Source organism: Athene noctua, chromosome 2, assembly GCF_965140245.1.
Source record: "Athene noctua chromosome 2, bAthNoc1.hap1.1, whole genome shotgun sequence".
In the NCBI taxonomy this organism is placed as follows: domain Eukaryota; kingdom Metazoa; phylum Chordata; class Aves; order Strigiformes; family Strigidae; genus Athene; species Athene noctua.
This window is the reverse complement of record NC_134038.1, coordinates 97880171-97903154: the sequence shown is the minus strand read 5'-3', so window position 1 is coordinate 97903154 and position 22984 is coordinate 97880171. Positions and strand designations below refer to the sequence as shown.

At 39.7% G+C, this 22984-nt stretch overlaps 2 protein-coding genes across 6 annotated transcripts; one reads left to right on the top strand and one right to left on the bottom strand.

Moving 5' to 3' along the window:
* Positions 1-367: 367 nt before the first annotated feature.
* LOC141957737 (tRNA selenocysteine 1-associated protein 1-like) lies at positions 368-14249 on the bottom strand. 5 transcript variants are annotated; one of them, XM_074899698.1, is made up of 11 exons: positions 13615-13747; positions 12486-12666; positions 10999-11079; positions 9935-10011; positions 9705-9838; positions 8967-9098; positions 7955-8074; positions 5643-5838; positions 4983-5028; positions 4030-4198; positions 368-678 (listed from the first exon to the last, which is right to left on the bottom strand). In XM_074899698.1, the coding sequence occupies exons 4-10, from the start codon at positions 9962-9964 to the stop codon at positions 4062-4064; spliced, it is 795 nt and encodes a 264-aa protein (XP_074755799.1). In that variant the 5' UTR covers positions 9965-10011; positions 10999-11079; positions 12486-12666; positions 13615-13747; the 3' UTR covers positions 368-678; positions 4030-4061. The 5 variants fall into 5 exon arrangements, with proteins under 5 accessions (XP_074755799.1, XP_074755797.1, XP_074755796.1 ...); XM_074899696.1 differs by lacking the exons at positions 368-678; positions 13615-13747 and adding an exon at positions 14112-14249 and having other exon boundaries at positions 3795-4198; XM_074899695.1 differs by lacking the exon at positions 368-678 and having other exon boundaries at positions 3795-4198.
* Positions 13860-22423, top strand: PAK1IP1 (PAK1 interacting protein 1). Its single transcript, XM_074899693.1, has 10 exons — positions 13860-14005; positions 14800-14962; positions 15882-16002; positions 16099-16173; positions 16836-16888; positions 17313-17458; positions 17545-17642; positions 18405-18504; positions 20087-20213; positions 20840-22423. Exons 1-10 carry the CDS (start codon positions 13943-13945, stop codon positions 20998-21000), a joined length of 1107 nt encoding a protein of 368 aa, XP_074755794.1. The 5' UTR covers positions 13860-13942; the 3' UTR covers positions 21001-22423.
* The last annotated feature ends 561 nt before the right edge of the window (positions 22424-22984 follow it).

Below are 22984 nucleotides of genomic sequence, written 5' to 3'. Positions count from 1 at the left end.
GAAAAATACTATTTTAGTTTGGAATTGTTACTCTTTTTGGACAGAAAACAATCACACTAAATTCCAACTTAGTGGAGGGGAAGGAAGGGCATCATGATGTATTTCCAATATGGGAAGAGGAAGATTTAAAAAGGGATATAAACTGTGCCCTTTGGTAACAGACATTCTTCAGTAATAATGCTGGCTTCTATAACGGTACTGTGTGGGGAATTGACTAAAATCACTCTTGCACTGGGCACGTAAGAGCTGGGCAAATATAAGAAAAGATTCCCTCTTTCTCATGCATACTAAGTATGTTAAGGTAACCTGTAAACACAATTTTCTCTTCCACGTGTGTGTCAAAGGCAGCTACACTATGTTTGCTCTGCAAAGTCAAGTGCTGCTTTATTTACTTATTTTACTTCCATTTTACTTACTTAGAACAATTTCCATATGGTAACATGCCTTTAATGACACTCATGACTCAAATACTTGTCAATGTAGTCAAACAATATCTACTGACATGAGTCACTGAAGTTAAATAAATGTTATTAGAAATGAGACAAAACAAAAGGCAAATATATATATATCCAGCAGAATGATAGGGATCATCACCATTTGATCAATCTTCCCTGTGAGTTATATCTGCAAGTTACTTTGAGGTAGCGCTAGAAAGAAGCTGTTGGTCCAAGAGCATCCCTGCAAAAAGAAACATTCATGGCTTAAGTACCGTTTAACCTCTTTGTACCCTTTTAAGTATTCTTTACCCTTTTTGGCCTGTTTCTTTCTCCCTGTTCACTGACTGCAGGATTAGTAGCCCCTCAAACAATCTACTAAAGCCTTTCTGTTCAGAGAAGTGATAGAAACAAAACTTTACTCTTCCTGAAGAAATTAGTGGGTTTTGAGTAAAGGCACTATTGCAGCTAGGTGCAATGAAGAGTTTATAAAACCAATACTAGATAGTCTTGCAAGAAAAACCTTCATCAAGCTTAAAAACAAAAAAACCCAACCAACCACATTTCAGATCGGTAAAACAGAGACAAAACACAACTGGAAGAAGTGAAAGTGTGGTGTTGAAAAAGTTAACTTCTAAGAAATTTTTTTTCTTATTTTAATGTTCCCACTGCAATCAGATCTTTGTAGAAATGATGGCAGGCACCTGTATGACATGTTCAGGTCTTTGCATAAGCTAGCTAATGCAGGTGGGTAGTTGTAGAACACCTAGAAGTTTAGTCAATAAAAAGTTTCAGCAATGCATTGTTCTAACAGTTCTGATGCACTCCCTTTTTCCTGTGTTTGAGGTTCACTGGTTAACACACCAGTACAGGAAGTTTGCATTCAGTACGCCTTCACAGTAAAGAATGTGCAACGCACACACCATCTTGATCCCATGTACGCACTCCTAACTGGAAAGAGGAATAGGCTAGTAAGGCTCAAGGAAACACAAAAATAGGTCAGACAACTGTTTTAGAACAGTTATCACATGGGCTGCTATCAAGAGACTCACTTCCTCACCTCATTTTTCTTGTATGTTGGCTGGAAGAAAACACAGCCCCAACATTTCTCAGGTTTGGGGAACTAATGGCCCAACCAACCTCTTCCACTATATTTTCAGTATATGGGTACTTTACAGTCCAGAACAGAAGGCACATGCATGTATGAGAACAGCCTCTAATGCTGAGTGTAGAGACCTTGTTAACAGGCAATATCTGCATAAATGGGGTGGGTGGCTACGCACTGTGACTTTTTTAGAGGCTTATGCACTGTGGTGGTACAGTGTCAGACTAAGTGAAATCACACATCTACGTGGGCCCCTCATTACACAGCTCACACAATCAACCTCCCAAGTGCCACACAGCAGCATACACTCCACAGTATTTCTGCTGAACCAAACACATCCTTAGCATTGTATTTTTAACTCATAAGGCAGTTAAAGGGTCCACCAATTACTTGCTGAAGCAGTACAGTGCTAGGTGATGCTACGCAAGCCGCTTCAAAGTGGGATATAACCCAGGCACAGACCTAGAAGCCGTCTTGCTGCTCATGGCAACGGTGCTTGCTAAAAACAAAATCCTTTGCTTAGCAGAGCAGTGCGTACCACCAAGCTCAAGCACCACAGCTCTATGCACTACAACTGAAGTGGTATACAAACCCTGTATGGTTTTGAAGTTTTAACACTGTCTAAATTCAAGGGGCCTGCATCTACTATCTTGAGTTTCCTCCCTACTGCAGTCCCCTGAAACAATGCTATATATTCACACACGCACCCCCTTTCCCACCCAGAATCTTTGCTTCATTTATTCCACCTCCTGTCACATTCCTGATAATAATCTCCCTGCCATCACCCTCCAGAGACTCACCAATTCACCCAAGGAATCTGTTCCCAGCTACTCTGTAACTACATCTCCTCAAAGCAGGGAAGACAGTTGCTAAAACTGTGGTATTACTCCCCCTGCCTAGACAAGGTTTTTTTGCTTTCGGTCTCTTCCTACATGTACATCTGCACTAAATCCCTGAAGAATGAACTCCCTATAATACTCCAAAAGCCTTTTCTGTTTTAGAGCATCTGCATTTCACAGGCAGGACTTCAAAAGTATTCCTAGCTGAAATCAAATTGCAAAAAGAGGGAGATTCTGCTCAGCAGCTATAAATGACCTGCCAACACTAAGTCATCACTCTGCAATACAGTATTTGTTTTAAGCACAGCATATAGGTTATGATTCCCACTTTAGTTACATTAAGTGATAAGAAGGCCACAGAACTTTATTCCCATCTGCCATCATAGCAATTATGGTTTAGATTGCCCCCAGAACACATATGGCAGCACCAAAGTGTCTTGGCTAACTTGAGTAACTTTCACAACTATTAGCTATGATGATTTCTGCTACCTTTTTTTCTTGGAAGAGTATTCTTCTGTTGCCAGCCTAACCTATTTTATTGTTATGTTAATTAGTAAATACTTTTGCATACACATGGGCTTAAGTAGTCCCTATGACTGGAAAAATACTTTATACCCTTCAAGCTAAGAAGAGTTTAGAGGAAGCCACTCAGAAGTTGCTAACTTAAAGCAGAACCTTCCTTGTTGCTATCTCCCCTAATCTCCTTTGATTTGAATACTGAAAACTGTCATCCTACCTTATCACTATAAAACACCTGAGCATGAAGCCTGAATAAATTTGAGATGTTTAAGACAGGGGGCAACTTAGCTGAGGAGTTGTTACTAGGATAGGGATTTTTTTTTTTTTTTATTCCCAATGGATTATTTTTCCTCTTTTAAACCAGAAAGCTATTTTCTTCAAAGACTTGTAGGTTTAAGAACATGTATAATGTTACACCAGTTTCTTTGCTGGAAAGTGTCAGTTGAAAAGACTAACAATAAAAACAGGAATAAAATTGTCAGTAGGGATCATCCTTAGTCTTTGGAATGTTTGCATCTATGGCATCTGAAAGTCTGCCCTTCTGGATTATTTAAAATACTGTATTAGTAAAGCAATTCTAACTGACCTAGCAGATGAACAGTAGTACAGTTAGTGCCAAGAGACTGCAGGAAAAGAGTGGGCTCAAGTGTTCCCATAGCAAACTCTGGGATGTCTCCCAAATACACACATTATCTAAGCAAGCATGCTTAGATGTTAAGCATGTTAAGAGCTTGTAAAAGATTGCCTAGGTAACCTGGAAATACAAGAGAGCTAGTTTTTGCTAGTGGTCTGATGCTCATACTGAAACAAAGACAGGTGAAATACCCCTACTGCCTCCAGCTAAATTCCACAAGCCAGAAGAGAATGCGCTTCACATATGTAAGTAAAATCCCTTGCTGGCAGGTTTGCAGAAACAAAATTTTATTTACACAGGCAAGTCTAACTTTAGACCCCATTGAACTCTTTACATTTCTAGAATATTTACATGATTTCAAGATGCTCCAAGTAGAGTGATGAACAAAAAAAAAAAAGATTACAGAAACTGTCAAAAGCATAGCAAAAAAACCCAACCTATCATTGTGCTTTAAAACTTATGATCTAGAGTAATGTAGAAGAAATGTAATTTTAGCACCTTGGTCATAACGGTCATGCTATATAAGACACTTAAATAGCAGGGGGGATGTCAGAAGTGACCGTATCCAGAGGTTGCCAGTGACAATTCATGAGGGAATCATAGAGTTCTTCACTTGTCTCCATAAATTGTCTGTTCATTTCATCAACATCCAAGTAAAGCTGTGGATCTGAAAATAAAAGCCTGGTAAGTACAAGTGTCAGATCTTGGGAGGCACACACACAAACACCTCAAGTAAATGCCCAATAAAATGTGTCTTAGCTAAATTTATAACAGTAAATGTAATAAGATGTTTATTCACCCACGATTTTAACCTGACCAATCCAGGTCATTTTGGAATCTATGTATTAGCATGCTAGGACTATATTGGTATTTCAAGATAAAAGGTAGATTTAAGGGTAATTAACCATGAAACTCCCAAAATCCATTTAATTCCTTTCTACTACAATGTGTTAGGCCGAATAAGTTTCCAAACACTAACACAAGATGTCTCTATGTGAGGAACTGTCCACAAACCTTCCAGGCCAAACAATTAAGCTCTGTACCAAATCTTTAAGTGCAAGTTGAATCCCCCTCTTAGGAACCACAATGTAGGATTTTATCTCAGAGTTCGGAAAACAAAGCTTTTGCCTATTAATGAGTTTAAAATAGAATATGCTTAGCAGGATCAAGACAGAGATAGGACAACTGGGTATTAGATGATTTTGGAAGGAGGATGAAGGCAAAGTTACAAGAAACCTACTGTGAGGTGTTGTTGACAGCGTCCTGTTCTACTTGACATGGTGTACACTACCAGCTTTAAAATCCTACCTCATCTCAGCTATAACCCATAAAAGGATCCCACTACATCAGCTGAATTTCGAAGACATTCTTCATCCAGTTGTCACTGGTTTATATTATTAAAGGGCACAAGTATGGCTAAATTCATGTTGCAGTGACAGAATCATCATTACCTTCAGTTATTAGGTCATCATTTATTTCAGTCATAGCTGAAGTTTCCTAAAAAAAAAAATTATAAGAAAATGTATTAAGTTTAATCATAATCCATTTCACAAAGCATCACAAACCCCAAATATTTTTATACTCCCAAACCATTCCCTCCTTTCACAACTACAAGAATAGGTAGGAGGGGAGGGGTTGGGGGGGAAAAGGAGAGACAGTGTTAGTTGGTGGGGTTTTCTCGTTTGGGTTGGTTGCTTTTTTTTTTAAATTTGATTTTAAAAGAAAATCACAGTATAGTTCAGCTTATAGCTTCTGGCAGTCCCTTCTAACTGAAACTGGCTGATCTAAGATAAGACAATCTTATCACAATTCTTTAATTTTCTTTAAGCAAAGTCCATCTCTTCCAACAGGAAGAGAGGAAGCCTACACAATTATGCTGTCAGAACTGTTATTTGGCATACATGAACAAGTAATGGTATATAAGTCTCCAATTCTACAGAGGTACTAAAGCACTTAAATTGAAGACACCTCTGAATGAATCCTGATATTCTAACCTCTACACTAAGCAGAAAGCACAATTTCAGTTTTGGGGCTTCTTTTTGCTCTTACACAATTCATACAACTTTTGTTTGTGAACTTTTTTCTTTAAAGCAAGGACATAGCATCTTTACCTCAAAAACAGCTGGAGCCATAACAGCATCTCCTAAAGAGCAGTCTCCAACAGCTTGCATGCTATCATAGGGAGCATAGGAGCTGTAGTTGTAGTCAGCATAAGGATCATAACCCCACTGCGAGTAGTAGTTCTGATAATCCTGGTAATAATCATTATAGTTGTATGACTGGTACCGCTGGAATTCTGCTTTCAGTCTGAAAAATGAGAAATTATATACAGTTAGAATTTGAGAATAAACTGTAAAACCAGTTTTGAAGTTAAACGATTTGCCAGCCTACACATTTCAAAGTTTAGCTTTTCTAAACAGCTGTCTAAACAACAGTTTAAATCACAGCACAACATCTCATGTTTATACAGAAGCAAACGAACGCTCTCACCTTCACCAAAACTAAAAGTAATTATTTGCATGGATTAACTTGAGTCATGACACTTATCTGTATTCAAGTATTTTTAGTATCTAAAAGCAAGCTGCTGATAAAAACCACATTTATTAAGACCAGACACATTTATCAAGCACAGCTGCTTTAAAGATGCAGTCTTAATCAGCCCTTTTATCTTTTGTTTGGTTAATGCTAAATGTTATTATTTCCACAAACAAGGGGGTGAAGTCAGATGATCTGTTTCAGAGGAGCATCTGTCACTTGCCTGCCATTTCAACATGTCTACCTCCACCTGCTCAATTTTTAGTCCATGAACAACAGTTGTGAAGTATAGTTGTCAGATGAAGTCAGCACTGCCATTATCCAGCATGAAGCCAAAGCAGCAGGAAACCAAAGGGCCAGTGTTTAGTTTTCACTACCTTCCCTCTCCCAAGTAGATTTTTCTCAGGGACAACTTCACACTAATGAGAAGAATCAATGCACAAGCTTCATCTGTACTAAAACAGAGGTACAAAACCAGCAGTATGCTATATGGAGTACATTCAGATAACCCAGTTGCACATTCTGACAAGTCCTCTATGCTTAGTCATTTCTTCTCTGATTATGTACAGGAATATCTCCTTTGTTTGCCGAGTTCAAATTCTCTGCATCTCCATGTCATTACATAAAAATCAGATCTAGGCTTTTTGTCAAGAACGCAGACTGAAGGAGCTCAGAAACAGAGTTCCCAATGTAAGTGACAAGCTACTCTGATGGCTGGATATTTTGATGCTTGGAGGGTATAGCACTCAGCCATTCAAAAAAATACAGATTAGTGATATGAATTTTAATCCCTACAGTACATTTGTTTCATTACTGTAAAACTACATATGCATTCTGATAAATAGGTATTCTATCATCTTGCTGTTGTGGTACACAAATGGCTACATAATGTCTCAAAGTCATCTGCTTCCAACTTCTTTCCTACATACATCTCTGTAGGAAAGAAAAATGTGGAAATACCGCTGATGTTCTTCTGGATAGCACAAGTGAGGCAACCTGTTTCTTTGTGACCTCTTCTTGCTTTCAAAATAATTTAGAGCAATTCTGGACAGAGCTCTCTTGGCTAAGAGCAATTCCATTCTAAAGCAGAAAGGCAACATTTGCAGAATTATCCAGGGTAAAGAAAAACAAAAACTGTTATTTTTACTATTGAACAGAACACACAAGCAAACCTAATGAATGTCCCGAAGTTGGTTTACACGACATTCTGTCTGCATCCTGGATCAAAGTTTATCAAATTTGGTATCAATTCTCTAACTGTTCAGAAGCTTGAATTGCTTTAAATAACTGACTGAAAGAACTGAGCCAGCAGAGTAAAAAGCTCTTTTGGAACCAATGAACTTTAAATTCCTTGCTGTCCCAATCACTTTAAAAGCAAAGATTAGTTTTCTAAACAAACTGTTCCAGCAACATTTCCTTTGGCTTCTTCCCCCCTGTATTCCATATTCTTCCACTTAAGGAATTCCTTCCTCTGCCAGCCTACTGTAAAACTAGTGACATGCTACCTTGCCTAAACGAGAGGGAAAGGTCTAGAAGAGTGCCCTAGCATATAAAACCATTTGATGTCCCTTCTACCTTTTTCAGGCCCAAATCTGGAAAAAATTTATGAATGCATTGAGCTTTGCTACTATAAGAATTAAGGCTGGTTACAACAGCAGCTAAGCCCAAGTTCCACAATCTGGCTAGACTTAAGAGTTGGATTTCCCCAGCAATCCTGAAAGAGGTTGATGAATCCAGGGTCTCAAAACATAATGCTTCTGTATTTTTGGTTTTGTAGACTGCATCATGGGTACAGCCATTATAACAAAGGCCACAGACTTTACAAAGGCAGAGCTACAAGTATCTGATTATTCAGAATTACTATATCAACGCACAACTCATTTGTTACCTTTTAGAAATTCCTATGCTCAGCCGGATTCGTTTTCCCCCCAGACCTGGTGCATTCTGGCAGTCTTGCAGTGCCCTCATCTGATCACCTTGCTCACCAAATCTGACAAAGGCATACCCTCTACAATTTTCAAAAGGGAGAAAACAAATTCTAGTATGCATAATAGTTACAAAGCTAAATAATTCAATTTCTCTCTTCTACAAAAACAGAAAATAGTAGCTACTATAGCTTCCATTACCTAAGCAACCTCTCTGGCATGTGCGCATGCACAGAAGATGCTTTCAAACTAAAAACTTGGGCCAGAAGCAAAAAGCTTGTTCTTTGATAGCATTAAGATGCAACTTGCTGAGAGGCAGCAAACCAATATGTTAATTACTGTCTGCACAAGTAATCAGATTTCTCATTTCTGCGTTTACAGCCATTAATTTATCAGTTAATGTTAACCCACTTCTACCACTGTACAGAACTAACATTCTTTCTATACTTGCTTTCTCAAGTTTCTTGAATTAGTCTATTACAGCCAGCACTCTGAACAGCAAACTCGCTTATCCCTGCTTGACTCACTGCCTGGCCATTATTAACTTCTGATAGGCTTTATTTACTAATGTTAATAGGTTCAGTCTCCCAACTCCCTAAGCCTTGCCAGGCCTTACATTTTTCTCCCACATGTAAGAAGGGAATTATTTTGTCTTCAGTACTGCAGATGACTAAGTGAACGCACTGCTGTACGTAAGCAGAGCAGCACAGATTTCCGTGCACAGCTCTCCGTTCTCCCACCATCTAATTTCTTTCATGCAGAAATACATATGGCTAAACTAAGGCTTATCACATTAACTGCTTAAACTACCAGGAAGTTTTAGAAATGCAAGCATCTGTGCTGTTCAAAAAAAAGTAATGCTAATCTCTCTTCCTGTCTCTGGAGAAAACGTATGAACAGTTTCAATGCAAGTTCTTCTGTATTACTTATAGAAGCAAGCATATCAACAGCATTACAAATTTCCACAGACGTTACCTGGAATATCCCAGCAGGTCTGTTGCTATTTTGCAGTCAATACATGAGGGGTACCTCTTTAGGAAATAGTCATAGAGCTGGAAATCATCCACTTCTGGAGTAAGCTCCCCAACAAATATCGAATAATCTGGTCTTTAAAAACAAAAGAGAGCATTTGTCAGGCTTGAGATTAAAGTATCTGATTGCAACATTATGGCACCTAACATATAAGCAGGTAGTTACAACTGGACAAATAAATAGACAAAACCTGAGGAGAGTATTAACTGCAAAACTCTGCTGAGTAATGTGCAGAACTGCAATGCCATCACTCCAGCATGAAATTCTCAACTTCTCTGGGTCCATTCTACCACACTTTTGCAAGAAAAGCATTTTGAAGACCCATTTCATAAAACTTTCAGAAGTTGGTTTTAAAAAGAAATACTTATTGTCTGAAGCAGAGGTGGGAAGGAAGGAAGCACACAAATACTAAAAAAAACCACCCCTATTAACTCAAGTTACAGCCATAATTCAAAAGAGCTATGACTATTTTGCCATCACTTCTCAGTGACTGTGGGAGAGACAAACTACAAAAACCCCTTCATTAATTCTACTAGCAATACATTTCCATAAGCAATACTTAGCATATAGGCACCAGATGTGTCATCTTAAGATTTTAAGAATAAATGACAGCATTCCCTCCCTGATCACTACTAATTAAAACAGATAAAGGGTCAGCTTCTCCTTTCAAAAGGTCTTTACCTGGCTGCATTAGTACTACTGGGGACAAACTCTATTCTTCCTGGTTTTATTTTGTTCTTTTTCTTCCGTTTCTTCTGTGGTGTTCTCCACCAGCTGTAGGCCTGGAGACATTCTCTTTTTTTCACCATTAAGTCCTGTTGGGAGAAAAAAAATCACCTTTATAGTATTTAGCCTCGTTTACATTCCTCCCTCCCACTCCCCATCACCACAGGTGATTTCCCCATATTCACCTTGCCCTTGAAAGAAGCCTGGGGTCCCATTTCTCCCTCCGCCTCCCATGAGGGAAAGCAGCCTCTGGGGAAAACGCCTGGCAAAAATAACAGAGCCAAAGGATTGTATGAACAGCCATATTCCCCTGACTTGTCAAGCTGGCTAAAGGATTGACAGCTTCCTCTGGGAATTAGGGGAAAAGCAGACAGCCCTTCGATGTTGGCCAATCCTAAATGTTAATTAGCTCCAGGACTGGACTGTGTTCCACTTGAGCTCCGGGACTCGAAAAACCCTGCAGCAGCACAGTCTGAGTGATGAAGAGGCAGGGAAATCCATCACTCTTGCCCAGAACAGATCTCAGCTGTCCCTATCTCCCCTCACTTAGGTTTTCTTCTTCTCTTAAGTGAGATGTCTCTCCTCACTACCCAGCTGTGAGTCACTCCCCCAGGCCAGGAACAACAACAGGAGGCCGATTAATGGAATGTAAGGAGAAAGCAGACCAGGAACAGGCACTAGCTTGGCTGAGGGAAAACTCAAACCCAGATGCAAGGCCAGGAAGAAAGAGGCATAAAAAGTGCCTCAAAAAAAAAAAAGAAAAAACAAAAACCCAAAAACCACAGTTTAAAAAGGAAGTGGGGCAACTACACAAAAGAGGAGGGAAACAACAGCTGTATTAACACAGGTTGCCTCCCTCGCATTCTAAAGAACAAGGAATTCCAAAAATAAGAATATTGTTTCACAGCATTTTTTACTTACGCAGGCTTTAATGTTCTTCCTCTAGAACACCTCTACATACATCTTATATAGAGAGTGTTATGCGCAAGGTCCTTCAGAAGAACTCATGCTCAAATAATCCAAACTGCAAAGCTTAATGTTATGCCCCCAACCTGCTTCAGTTGATAAAATTAAGTGTCCAGAGGACAGCCACCAATCACGGCATTACCGGAGGAAATCATAAGACTAAAAGAACACCCAACTCAGAGCAAGCTAGCTATTTCAGCTTTACATTTACTAGGAATTCTGAGTATGGTTCTGGAATCCACTTAGGCACTGCAAGCCTGAATTCCTGACCAAACGATCTTACCTGGCTTGCCATGGTTCAAACTGTCTTCTGCCTTTCTCAAAGAATACAAATGCACAGGTTCAGTTTACTGCAGTCCTTCAGCTGAAAAAGATGTGAGGAAGGAACAAGATAAAGAATCTTAACCTTGAGATGAATTAGATGTCAAAGATGTTCACCCCACCTTATGTCTTCAATGTTATTAAGTCAGAATTTAGAAATGTTAAATTCTGACTTGGCACTGCTAAAGCAATGCAGATAAAAATATATGGCCAATGGGATCATGATTAGAAATTACCTTCACTTTTTTAAAGTGCATAAAGTTTTCCCACTGTCCACAGCACTAGAAAATTACAGAGAGCTTTTAAGTCACCTACACCTTACCCTTATTTCTGAAATATGTGCATATAATATAATCATTCAGAAGATTCATGTTCTAAAATAGTTAAAAATAAGGCAGCAAAAATAAAGGCCTGAACAGGTTTTGTACAACCCCTCTTTTTTTTCCCCCTTTTAGCCAAATTAAAGGTTGATTTACTTGTACCACAAATTATATAGCTGAAAACAAGCAGTGGTACTTCTTATATGCTGAAGAACAGAAACAAGAGAGTGATGAGGGCATAGCATAGGTAAGTGGGATCCTTCTCTGCACCTTTTCTTAGGTATGTCTTCTCTTTTGCCTCTTCCATATACACATTCCACTCACTACCAGTGAGTTAGCAACAGCAAATGACCTTTTACTGCTCTCACTAAACCAGTGGATACAGCTTTCCTGAAGAGGTATGTACCACTCTGTCAGTTCCAATATCTTTCTTCTAAGCTTTTTTTCCCCTCATCATCCAATCAATATAGAACAGTGCAGAGAAGAGTTTCATTAGCAACGTATTTTGCATCCACTTCCACACACAGCTGTTCATTCACCACTGCTGATTTTTTACATCCAGTGTTGCTCCTTCTATGCAAATACTTGATTACTTAAGTTTTAATTCCCATTTCCATACAAGAATTTATGTAATATTTTATGTAGTGGCTGATCAAATCCACATTTACACAATACAGTAAGTATGGAGCATTTGTAATGCCTTAAAGGCTTGTCCACGCAGGGGAACAGTTCAGGGCGCTACTTCTGAAAGTGGATTAGGCTAACCTGACACAGGATAGCCATATACCATAATTAGAGCACCCATGCATGGTGTTAGAGTAACTATGCACTTCATCCCCACACCCATTCTGAAGCCAAGAAAATAGTCAAGTACAAACAAGCCCTTAAATACAGGCATATATCAGTAAAGTTAGTATATGCCCTCTTAGTAAACCTCATTATAAGGAATTATCAACAGCAACTTCTTCCCGTTAAAGAAGATAACCATTAATAAAAATATCCACATAATAATGTTCCTCTAATTCAAGCATTACTTTTTAATAATAGGAACCATAAACTCCATGCTCTAAACACTAAAATACTAATTCTTGAACTCACAGCTACATACTACCTTTTTTTTAAAACTTACCAGTCTTTATGCGTGCAGATTTAACAGAAGATGGCAGGCACTAGAAAGCAGTTTTATTGCAAAAGATATCAGAAGGCAAATGATGAAATTGTTTCTCGATCACAGTTATCAGACTTTCATGCAAAACTGAGTTTGTATTCTTTTCCCATCTGATCTTGTCTGTCGCCTCTTAATCTTTTCACTAGAAAACAAGAATATTTTAAAAGCAATTAAACCAGCATGTATTAACATTTTTTACATTTGGCTGAACTGTAGCTACAGTCACAGCCAGCTTACTATTTAAACAGTGGGGCAGCTTTAACCTCCAGAATTCAAACACCCCCTTAATTGGATTACACACGCATCCTACCAGCGCCTTTATTTCACGTTTTTATTATTACATTTGTACTAACAAAAAAGTGGATGGGGAGCGATTTACTAATACAAACCATCTTTAAGAACACTGCTCACCCAAAGCAGAGAGCAAGCCACCCCACTTCTGCATTCATTTCGCCCACATGAGGAGCCGGGTGAGGGCAGCGGGCTGGGGGAACCTCTCCGAGCGCCGCAGGCCGGCGCGGTGACCCCGGCCGAGCTACCCGAGGAGCCCAGGCCCCAGCCGCACCGTGCCGTGACGCATTTTTATAAGCCACTCGGCACGACGGGAAGAGAGAGCCACGGCGCCCGGCAAGAAGTGCGCCCCGCCCGGTCGCGGCCCTCCGCAGCGGCCACACTGGCGCCGAGGCCGCGCTTCCCGTTTACTGAGCTACGCGATAAGGAGATTAAAAAAAAAAAAAAAACAAAAAAAAAAAACACCAACACACCCGACGAAATAAAAAAAAAAAAAATGCCGTGGGGCCCCGAAGAAAGCCGCGGCACTCCTCCGCCGGCGCCGCTTCACCGGGCGCTTCGGCCTAACGGCCGCCGGGGCCTCACCGCCCGAAGGCCCGCGGCCCAGTCGCCCGTGAGGCGGCAGCGCTGAGGCCCCGGGGGAAAGAAGGGAGGAAGGGAGCCGCCCCCCCCCCCCCGTTGCGCAGCCGATCGGTTCGCGCCCTCTTCCCCGCTGGCGGCCCCCACCCCCGACCGCGGTCACCGCGAACCCCTTTTTGCCCCCCCGCCCCTCCCCCCCCACCGCGATCCCGGCACTAACGTCTCTCATCCTCCCCGTCGCCATAAGCAGCGGCGCGAGCCCCGCTTCCGCCCCGCGAGGACCTCCCGCACGGGCTGCCCCGCGCAGAGCCTGACCCGCCGAGCTCGCGCCCTCGCCGCCGCCCTATCCCCCCCTCCAGCGCTTCCCCTTCCCCGGCGACCGCCGGAGGCCGCGGGCTCTCCCCCGAGGGAGCGCTGCCCGCCGACACCCGCGGGCCCAGCACGGCGTGGCGTGCTCCGGCGCGGGCGCAGGCAGCGCGGCGGGCGGGCGGGCAGGCGGCGGCCGAAGGCGGCAGGGCCCCGCGGTGGCGCCGTGCGTGGCGGGGTGGATGGAGCTGGTGGCGGGCTGCTACGAGCAGGTCCTCTTCGGGTTCGCCGCGCGGCCCGCCCAGGTAACCCCGGGGGGGCAAGGGAAGGGAAGGGAAGGCGCGCGCGCGGCGGCGGCCAGCGGCCACCCGCCAACCCTCCCACCCCGAGAAGAGCTACCCCGCTACTCACCGCCTCGTCTCTCCGCGGCCGCGGAGCCGGGCGCCGGGTGGGCTTTTAAAGCGCCGCGGGGGCGGGGCAGCCTCCCGCAGCCTCAGGCTCGGCCCCTCGCTGCTGGCGCGGGGTGTGGGAGCGGCCCACGGACACTCCGCTGCTCGGCCGGGGGGGGGCGAGCAGGACAGGGAGGGCTCCCGGGGGCCCCGCGGATCCTTTTTGCTGTGGGCAGCGGCCGGCTGCGTGGGTGCAGGGAGCTGCGGCGCAAACTCCTTCCCCTCAGCCTTCCAGCGCGGAGCTGAGAATAAACAGCTGCGCAGGGGATGGATGCCACATTGTCTCGTGGGGGCTGGTGCCAGGTGGAAGGCGTGTCTCTAGCCTGTAATGGTGGAAGAAGGGAGAATCCGCCTTCCTCGCCACGAGATTTATCTCTGTGCAGAGACTTTATCACATACGGCTTCATCTAAGCCCAACGCTGATTACAGGAGGCGGTTTGCACATTTAAATCGTTCGGGCTAATCTCCTAACAGCACATTAACTCAATAAGATCCTATTATACTTAGAGCTAAGTATAATGCTTTTGCATTTTGCACATACACTTTTTCAAGTTTTTATCTTTTTTAAAAAAAGAATCACAGGACGATGAAGTCGAAGTTCAATATGGCAAGCTTCAGAAAGACCTGTTTATTTTGTATTTCATTTACAGTCCTGGACGGTTGTCCCTGATTTTACACATCATGCCCACTCTGCCTCATTGTCAGCGGTAGCAGTGAACAACAGATACGTGGTCACTGGGAGCAGAGATGAGACGATCCAAATCTATGACATGAAAAAGAAGATAGAACATGGGGCACTGCTGCAGCACAATGGTAAGGGAGCTTTTCTTCGTGAAAAGCATTAATGATAGAAACTTGTAGTTGAAAACCTGGCCCGTGCCAGAAGAAGAAAATTGAATTTTTTTTTGGTAAGTCTTCAGTAGTGATGGTGCTACAGTCGTGATGGTCTGTTGATATAAGCAAGGTAAGCTTTTGAGCATGAAATATCCAACAATAATTTGGGGTGTTAGCCCACAAATATAGCTGCTGCTTCCAATTATTTTTAGTTTTAACTGTTTAAGAAGTTACGGACCACAAATGGCTTGTGAGCCAGTTTTGTTCTACCAGCCCAGTTTATCTAGACCATGCCTGCTCCCATCAACCATCTTTCCTAGGGCCCTTGTCCTGTCACAGACACACGTGAGCCACACAAAAGAGAGCTTGTGTGTGAGAGCAGGCTGCATGTAACCTGGTACATTTCCCACTTCAGGTGCCTCCTGAATTACAGCCATGAAATACATCGGTAAATGGCTGTCCAAATAAATGCATTTGTGTCATTTGTAGCTCAATCCTGATTGTCCTTTTTCTCCTGATAACCAAGAAGTACATGGAGCTAGACTGAATGTGGTCCAGGCGTTCAACTCATGTATGATAATTACATATGAGAAGCAGCATCCGCAGTAAATTCAGCTGTGTGTCAAGAGCAGGGCTTTGACATAGGAGAATTCCTAATCATTGATCGAAGCTCAGTGTCACCTGAGCCACAGTTGTTGAGTACTGCCGTTTCAGGGAACAGCCCAGATGGAGTTCAGACGTCTATGGCAAGTTTGGGGGGTTTGTGAAGAAATACGTAGGAAACAATTCATATTTTCCCAAGGGTAGGGTTTGATGCTAGAAGCTTAATTCATAGGTTCTCTGTGTGGTAACTGTTGGTTACATACACATTGTTAGGAGCTCTGGTTTGTATTTCTAGGCACAATAACTTGTTTGGAGTTCTATGGTACTGCACATCTACTGAGTGGGGCTGAAGATGGACTAATTTGTATCTGGAACACAAAAAGATGGGAATGCCTGAAATCTATTAAGGCACATAAGTGAGTTTCTTAAATCTGCTTATTCATGTGCGTTTTCTTTTTTATTTTCCTTTGTAAATAATGTACGTGGCTAATACATTGGTTTGTTTTTATCAGGGGGCAGGTGACATCTCTTTCTATTCATCCTTCTGGGAAACTGGCTTTGTCAGTAGGAACAGATAAAACATTAAGGTGAGTTGAGACTGATGAAGGAATGCTGAGAATCATAATTCAGTAGCTCTTAGTAAATTGTAATAAGCAACAATTCCATGTTGGGAGTCGACCGTGCAACACTAATAAAACATATTTGGACATCAATTGGTTCAAAGATCTATTGATTTGTCTTTTAAAGTTCTAGATACCAGCAATATTTTAAAGTCTTTTGAAATTAGTCCTTGCTGTTCCGAGCTTCTTGTGGTGCTCTGACGCTTTATAGTCACTTGTAGATGTATAAATACATTTGCATTTTGGAACACAATTTATTTAAACTTCTGAACGTTGTCAGGTTTTGTTTAGTGTGAGAAAAGTAATTTTTCACTTAGAGTCTGTAAATGTATCTATTGTTGTATGTATGTGTTTTAAATATATGATACTATTTTAACATCATAAATTGGTATTGCACTGCTTTTGGGCTCTGCATTGCAAATGTTTGTCTACAAAATAGATAGCACAAATTAAACTTTATAGTGTGCAAAAGATATGTGAAGTCATCGTTTTCTCTTGCATTAAGAAGGCAATAAAAGGCATAGAGATGCTTAAAAGGTTCCTTAGGTTGCCTCATGTCAGCAAAGAGGACTTCAGTTTCACTGTGCTGTTTTTAACCAGAATGCACATTATCTATTGTTGTCTTTCAGAACTTGGAATCTTGTAGAAGGACGGTCAGCCTTTATCAAGAACCTGAAGCAAAGTGAGTTTGTCAGTCTAAATCCACTAAAAAAGTGGAATTAGACAAGAGGAGTAGACTAAATTAATCAACAAGTCATTTAATTGAAAGCAACTTTCACACTGTCATTTTACATGTGCAGGCAAGCGTATGTAAACTTACGTCCTTAATAATAATCATTTACCAAAAGGAAAATGTAGTGACACTAAAGTAAATTTTTCTTTCCTTGGAATTTGATATCAGGACATGTGTTTTTCTCTATACACTTCTGATAATCAGAAACAAACATTTAAGATCATAGTTTATTCTCAGTTATTTGATTTTTTCCTGAATTTTTTGCTGGTTTAAGTAGAAAACAGTGTCTAGCAGCTTCTAAACATTCTTACTTTTAGATTCTTATGCAATATAGAGTGCAAAAAATCTGTGTACACAAATATATCATGTACAGATGCCCACATAATTAAATGGTCCCCTGATGGAGAGAGGTATGTGACCGTGATAACAAATAAAGTGGATATCTACAAACTTGACACAGCTTCAATCACTGGCACTATCACAACAGAGAAGAGAATTTCTTCACTTAGATTTATTACAGTAAGTACAAAAAAGAAAGGTGCTGGGAAATTGGTTTGAAAATCATGAAATTAATCACACTTGCATTCCTTTTTTCCTGTTCCCAGGATTCTGTCCTTGCCATAGCTGGAGATGATGAAATTATAAGGTTCTACAGCTGTGAATCACAAAAATGCCTGTGTGAATTTAAAGCTCATGAAAACAGGTATTCTATATTTGTTTACTATTTAAATATTTATGGTAATGCTGAGTACTCTGTAAAGTTCAATGACTTGCAATGTTCAGCATATTTTACTATTGTATTTGTTTTAGTATAGAAAGTGAATTTATGTGCTAAATTCCAAATTTGGGACAGACTTGTTTTGCTTTTAGTATGAGCACAAATATTGTGCTAGGCATGCATGTTACAAAAACAGCAGGGTATAGAATTAGAAATATTACAGTTCTAAATTTAGAGGTACACACTTCTCTGTGTGTGGCCTATGCATTTCTGAAATTGGGTACTGATATTTTCCTGCAAGACCATCTAAAGAATGTTTAACGTGTCTTTACAGATTCCGACTCTTCAGAATGCTTAAGTAAACCAAACCAGTGTACTCAGTTCAGACAACAGGAGAGTAATCACGTATTTTCTGTTGTCGAAAACCAAATATTTGTCAAGATGCTGCTTTTAATTCATCAAAACACAAAAGTATTAGCTAAATGTCATTGAAGTGATTAATACTGTGGGCTTAAAAGTATTAAAATGTTCTGAACTGAATTCTAACAAGCCTAGCAAAGGCAAGCATTCCGACTGTAAATGATATCACTCAAAACAGATTATCGTTCCAAGTTCCTGCCTGTCATTTGTGGGTTTTCTGTTCAAACTGATTTTTAAATTATTGCCTACTCATCTATTTCTGCAGTGTCCTGTTCTGAAGTGAACTGCCATGCTATAAAGTAAAGCAGTATTATATTTTCTTCACAGAATAAAAGATATCTATAGTTTTGAAAGAGAAGGACAACATGTTATTGTTACTGCATCTAGTGATGGTTACATTAAAATGTGGAATCTGGATCTTAATAAGGTTGGTCTATTAAACTGCTTGTTAAATTTACAGAAAAATACCACATAACCGAAACCGCAGACAGTTCTGTAATAAAAATTAATTTTAAATCACTGAGGAAATTTTACTTAAAATCTGGATGCCTTGATCTCCTCCATGCTATGTTCAGTAGCATGTAGTAGTAGTAGAGTAGTAGTATGTGTCTATCCACATATTTTTATGCACCTGTATATTTTGGTATCTTTGTAATTTCTTTTAAACAAACTATAAAATCTGATGATACTACAGAGATCCCATCTCCTCTTTATATATAAAGTCCTGCTTCCTTTCAGACCTACCTGGCCAGACTATTTAATTAGTTATATATGTTCTAAGCACTGCTGAGGTGACTGTTGCTAGTCTTTTAAAAACATGAACTCTGTGGTTTGGGGTGGGGATTGTTCATGTAAGGGGAAAAAGTTGTCCTTTTGAAAAATTCAAACATGTTAATATACTGGGTACTTCTATTTCGTGTATTTTCAAACCGTTCCGAGTAGCACAGTTCAAGAAGGAATCGTGTCTTATCATTAAAGTTTCCCATGTTTATTGTTTGCTCTGGGGTTTGTATTTTTAAAATCAGAATTAGATTTTTTTTAATTTAATGCCAGTAATAAAGGATCTACTATATTCCACTATAAGTATTTTGAATAGTTCAAATAAATATCTCTCAACATTTATATGCTTTATATGTATCATCTGAATTTGCCTGTTTTTAATTTGACCCCCTCTGGTTACTTTTATACTTATAAGTGCAATAGTGAAAATCCCTCTTTCCCCTTCACCTCAAATTTCTTTTCCCTTTGTACATAACTGACATAGTGATCAGGGAACTCTTTACCTTTCTCTGTGACATTGTCTTTATTTTGACCAAATGAGTGCTTTTCTTGTGTGTAGGCAAAATTTTGTAAAACTCCGTATAACTCTGTGGGCTGCTCTGTCCAGCTTTGTGAGGTAGAATATCCTAATACAGGTAGTTTCTGATGGATTGATGTTGTTGTGCTGTACATGTGTTTGTGACGCTTTATCCCCTGATACCTGTAATAGGATATTTGCTCAAGTATTCCCAGAGCTGACTGATATAACTGCAGTTAAGCACTTTGAAACACACTCTGAAGAGATTACTTTTAATCAGCAGCCTTGTCTTTGTGAGGGAGAAAAGGAATCTAATGCAATAACTTCATTCACATTATTTTAGCTGTACCAAAAAATACTTATTACTCTGGAGAAACTTCTGAAACCATTTTTTGTGTGGGGGTCTGTGACTCATCTAGTTATTCATCAAGTTACACTTACCCCATGTGCCTGAAACCCACTGGTCTTGCTTATCAAGATATTTTCTTAAAGCCACTGGGAGTTTTTTGTAAAGCCACCACTGAGGAATGGTATCAGGAACAGGACTGCAATAATGTGACCATTAGCCGATATACAGCCTCTAGTTCTAAACATTGTTAGGCACCAGAAATGAAGTGTACGGTAGGCAGTATGTTTCTCACTTCAAATACTTCAGTAAATTTAAATAGAAATAAAATAATGTGTAATTAATCTTCTAATGTATTATCTCCAGATTAAAAATGTGCCATCTCTACTGTGTGAAGTCAGTACCAAAGCTCGGCTGACATGTCTTGCAGTATGGCTTGACCAAGCTTCAGAAATGAAAGAAAATTCTGAGAAAGCTGCAACATCATCTCAAGGTAACAGAACTGTGTGTATTTTTGGTTGTTCATGTGACTCTGAAATGGAAGATAGTAAGTGGGACGTTTTTACTGTATGCATTGGAAAAACTTCCGATATCTTGAAGAACTGGGGATATGACACTGGCAAGGGATATAAATATCCTTACCAGTCTGATAGTGTCTCAAGCCCACATGTATGTTAGAGGACATAAGCCTCCTCTCACTTTTATTATATGAAAGTTTTGTCTCTCTTTACTGAAATAACATACTGAGGAAGCCACTGTGAAGCTTTTGAGACAGATAAGAAAAGAAAAAACAGTTTGATAGAACTGCATGTCTTGTTTTCCTGTAAACCAAAACTAGGTCTTGAGGCCATTGTGGTTGGGGAAAACTTAGGAAGTCTGGCTCAGTATTTTTTTAGGTTTGTTTCCTGTTGTTTTACTGTATCATAATCTATTTATGTACTTGATCTTTAGATATTTGCATATCACAGGCAAAACTAGCATAAATGGCACATTCCGCTGTAAGTAAAAGATCATGTATAACCTCTTTTTGAAAAATGAGATATAAGTAAGTCTGTGCCATTTTAGACTACAAAGACTGGACATAAATATCAGTGTGAATAATTTCTTGCTTTTTTCCAGCAAATGAAGATGAAAAATTGTCAATAGTCAAGAAAAAAAAAGGTTGTTTGACTGATAAAAGTGACAAAACATCAGAAAGAAAGAGAAAAATTACTCCAAAGAAGCAAAAATTGGAAGCTCCACTGCAAAAGAAGAAAAAGAAAAGGAATAGCTCAGCATGAAGGCAGCTACTTTCTCTCCTGAAGAAAAAGTAAATGCTAGCGTTGCTGTAGTTTTTATGAGGATGGGAACCTCTGACAGGACATACACCTTTAAACTGATCTGTTGTTTAAAAGTAATGAATGCTTTTACCCTAATAAATTGACTGATCATTCTGGGAAGTAGCAAAAGAGATGGCAACTTTTCCTAAGTGATCAAGGCAAAAATAAATTCATAGTATTTATATTTTTCTATTAACAATAGCATACACTTCTTAACTGGCTCTGAAAAAGCCAGCTAAAATGATAAAAATAGCTGCATCTGTCTTCATTACATTTTTGTCTCACTGAAATGCACATTAAAAATACATACATTTTTTTCGTTTAGTGTTGGAAAAGTTACTGTTCATTTGACTCAAAATATGATCTGCTTTTGTCATGCATTACTTTTCCTACTGTAAGAAGGAACATGTTAAAATTACTGAAAGAGGGATGATCACATTCCATTCATACGTTCACAGAAAATCATACTGTGTAGTTCTTGACATGGACCTATACATAGTTTATAAGCAAAATGTTTGCTTTTTTTACTGTGTCCGTACTTCATGCAGATAATTTTTTTTAAAGTCTTTGCACCAATGGTTCACCTGATTGAAATATTTTGTTCAGAATACGATACATATTCTTGGTGGAAGAGTTTGCACCAATAAAGTTTTACCTTCTCTTCCCCCTTCCCACAGCATTTTTCCAAGTCCTTGATCTGAGCTTTGTTTTAAAAAAAAAAAATTATCTAACATTTGGAATGTTTGTCATTTTATCAGCATGAAACTCATCTGTTTTGCACTTAAACAGAAAATGAATTCCTAATCACTGGGAACGGGATTTTATCCTAAGTGTTATTACAAATAGTGGAAAAAACAAAGTTGAGCTGGAGAGAACAAGGCCAAATAGCTGTACTAAACGTTCTCTTTATTTCTTTTAAAGACATTTTAATGTTGTTTTCTGCACTACCAGAGTAGTCATTATTTATTCATTTTCCAGAGAGTAATCGGAATTTCTCTTTATTCTCATTCCCTTTAGTAATAACCTGTTCCCCCTTATTTGTTTAGCAAGAGGAGAGGTAGAGAATATCAGAAAAAAGATTGAGCCAAATCTGGAGACAGGAATGCAGGCTGTCTTAGGGATGTAAAATAGGATATAACTCCAGCTTACGTCTTGTGTATGCTGACACTGAAACAGTGCACATCATCAGTGCTGTTCTAAGATTGTTCATGTGGCAATGGCAGCATTCTCTTAGAGGTGGGTGTCTATATTCTGGCATTTATATTCTGTAACTGTTTCCCTTATTTAGATTACTTAGATAAATGATCACAACCCCTTGTCTGAATATTCAGTCTAGTTGATTTATATGAGCTCAGTTTATACAACATTAAAGGATTTTCAATTATACTTTAGTTTGAACTTACACAGCTTTTAACTTTAATAATACCTTGAACACGTGTGTACACAAATGTTGGCAAATAATGTAGGACTTAGAATGGTTTGTAGACTTGGCAGGAAAGGTACCAAATCAGATTTTTTAATTGATAATAAGTCCTATAGTAAATATGGGACTTACAGAGTATAAGCTTAAGCAAGAATTGTGTAAAGTGTTTTAACTTGTAAAGTGTTACATCTGTTTTATAATGCTTATCTTATGTCTGTTCTTGACAAAATGGCTGTCAGTACTAAGACAGTTTTTAATGTTTGAATTTTTAAATACCTGAGCTCATGGCCGTGCCTGTCACAATTACAGAAGCCAGCTTTTATGAGTAGCAGGATAAATCCAGTTTGAATATAATTTTAAGAATTAAAAAGCAAAAATTCCACAGAATTTTGGTTCCAATGGTTAGACTTACAAGTAAGTATTATACATTTGTAAAAATCCAACCCCCCTGTGTAGTAACAAAGAATTACATGTCTCATGAGACATGAAACAATTTGTGAACTAGAGACTGAGAAGACAAGC

Coding starts and splice junctions, on each gene's coding strand:
- LOC141957737 (XM_074899696.1), bottom strand. CDS start 9,964: ATGGGACCCCAGGCTTCTTTCAAGGGCAAG. Junction 8,075..8,966: donor GACCTGCTGGGATATTCCAG/GTAACGTCTGTG, acceptor TGAAAATTGTAG/AGGGTATGCCTTTGTCAGAT. Junction 5,029..5,642: donor TGGCTCCAGCTGTTTTTGAG/GTAAAGATGCTA, acceptor TTTTTTTTTTAG/GAAACTTCAGCTATGACTGA.
- PAK1IP1 (XM_074899693.1), top strand. CDS start 13,943: ATGGAGCTGGTGGCGGGCTGCTACGAGCAGGTCCTCTTCGGGTTCGCC. Junction 14,006..14,799: donor TCGCCGCGCGGCCCGCCCAG/GTAACCCCGGGG, acceptor TTTCATTTACAG/TCCTGGACGGTTGTCCCTGA. Junction 17,459..17,544: donor CTTCACTTAGATTTATTACA/GTAAGTACAAAA, acceptor TCCTGTTCCCAG/GATTCTGTCCTTGCCATAGC.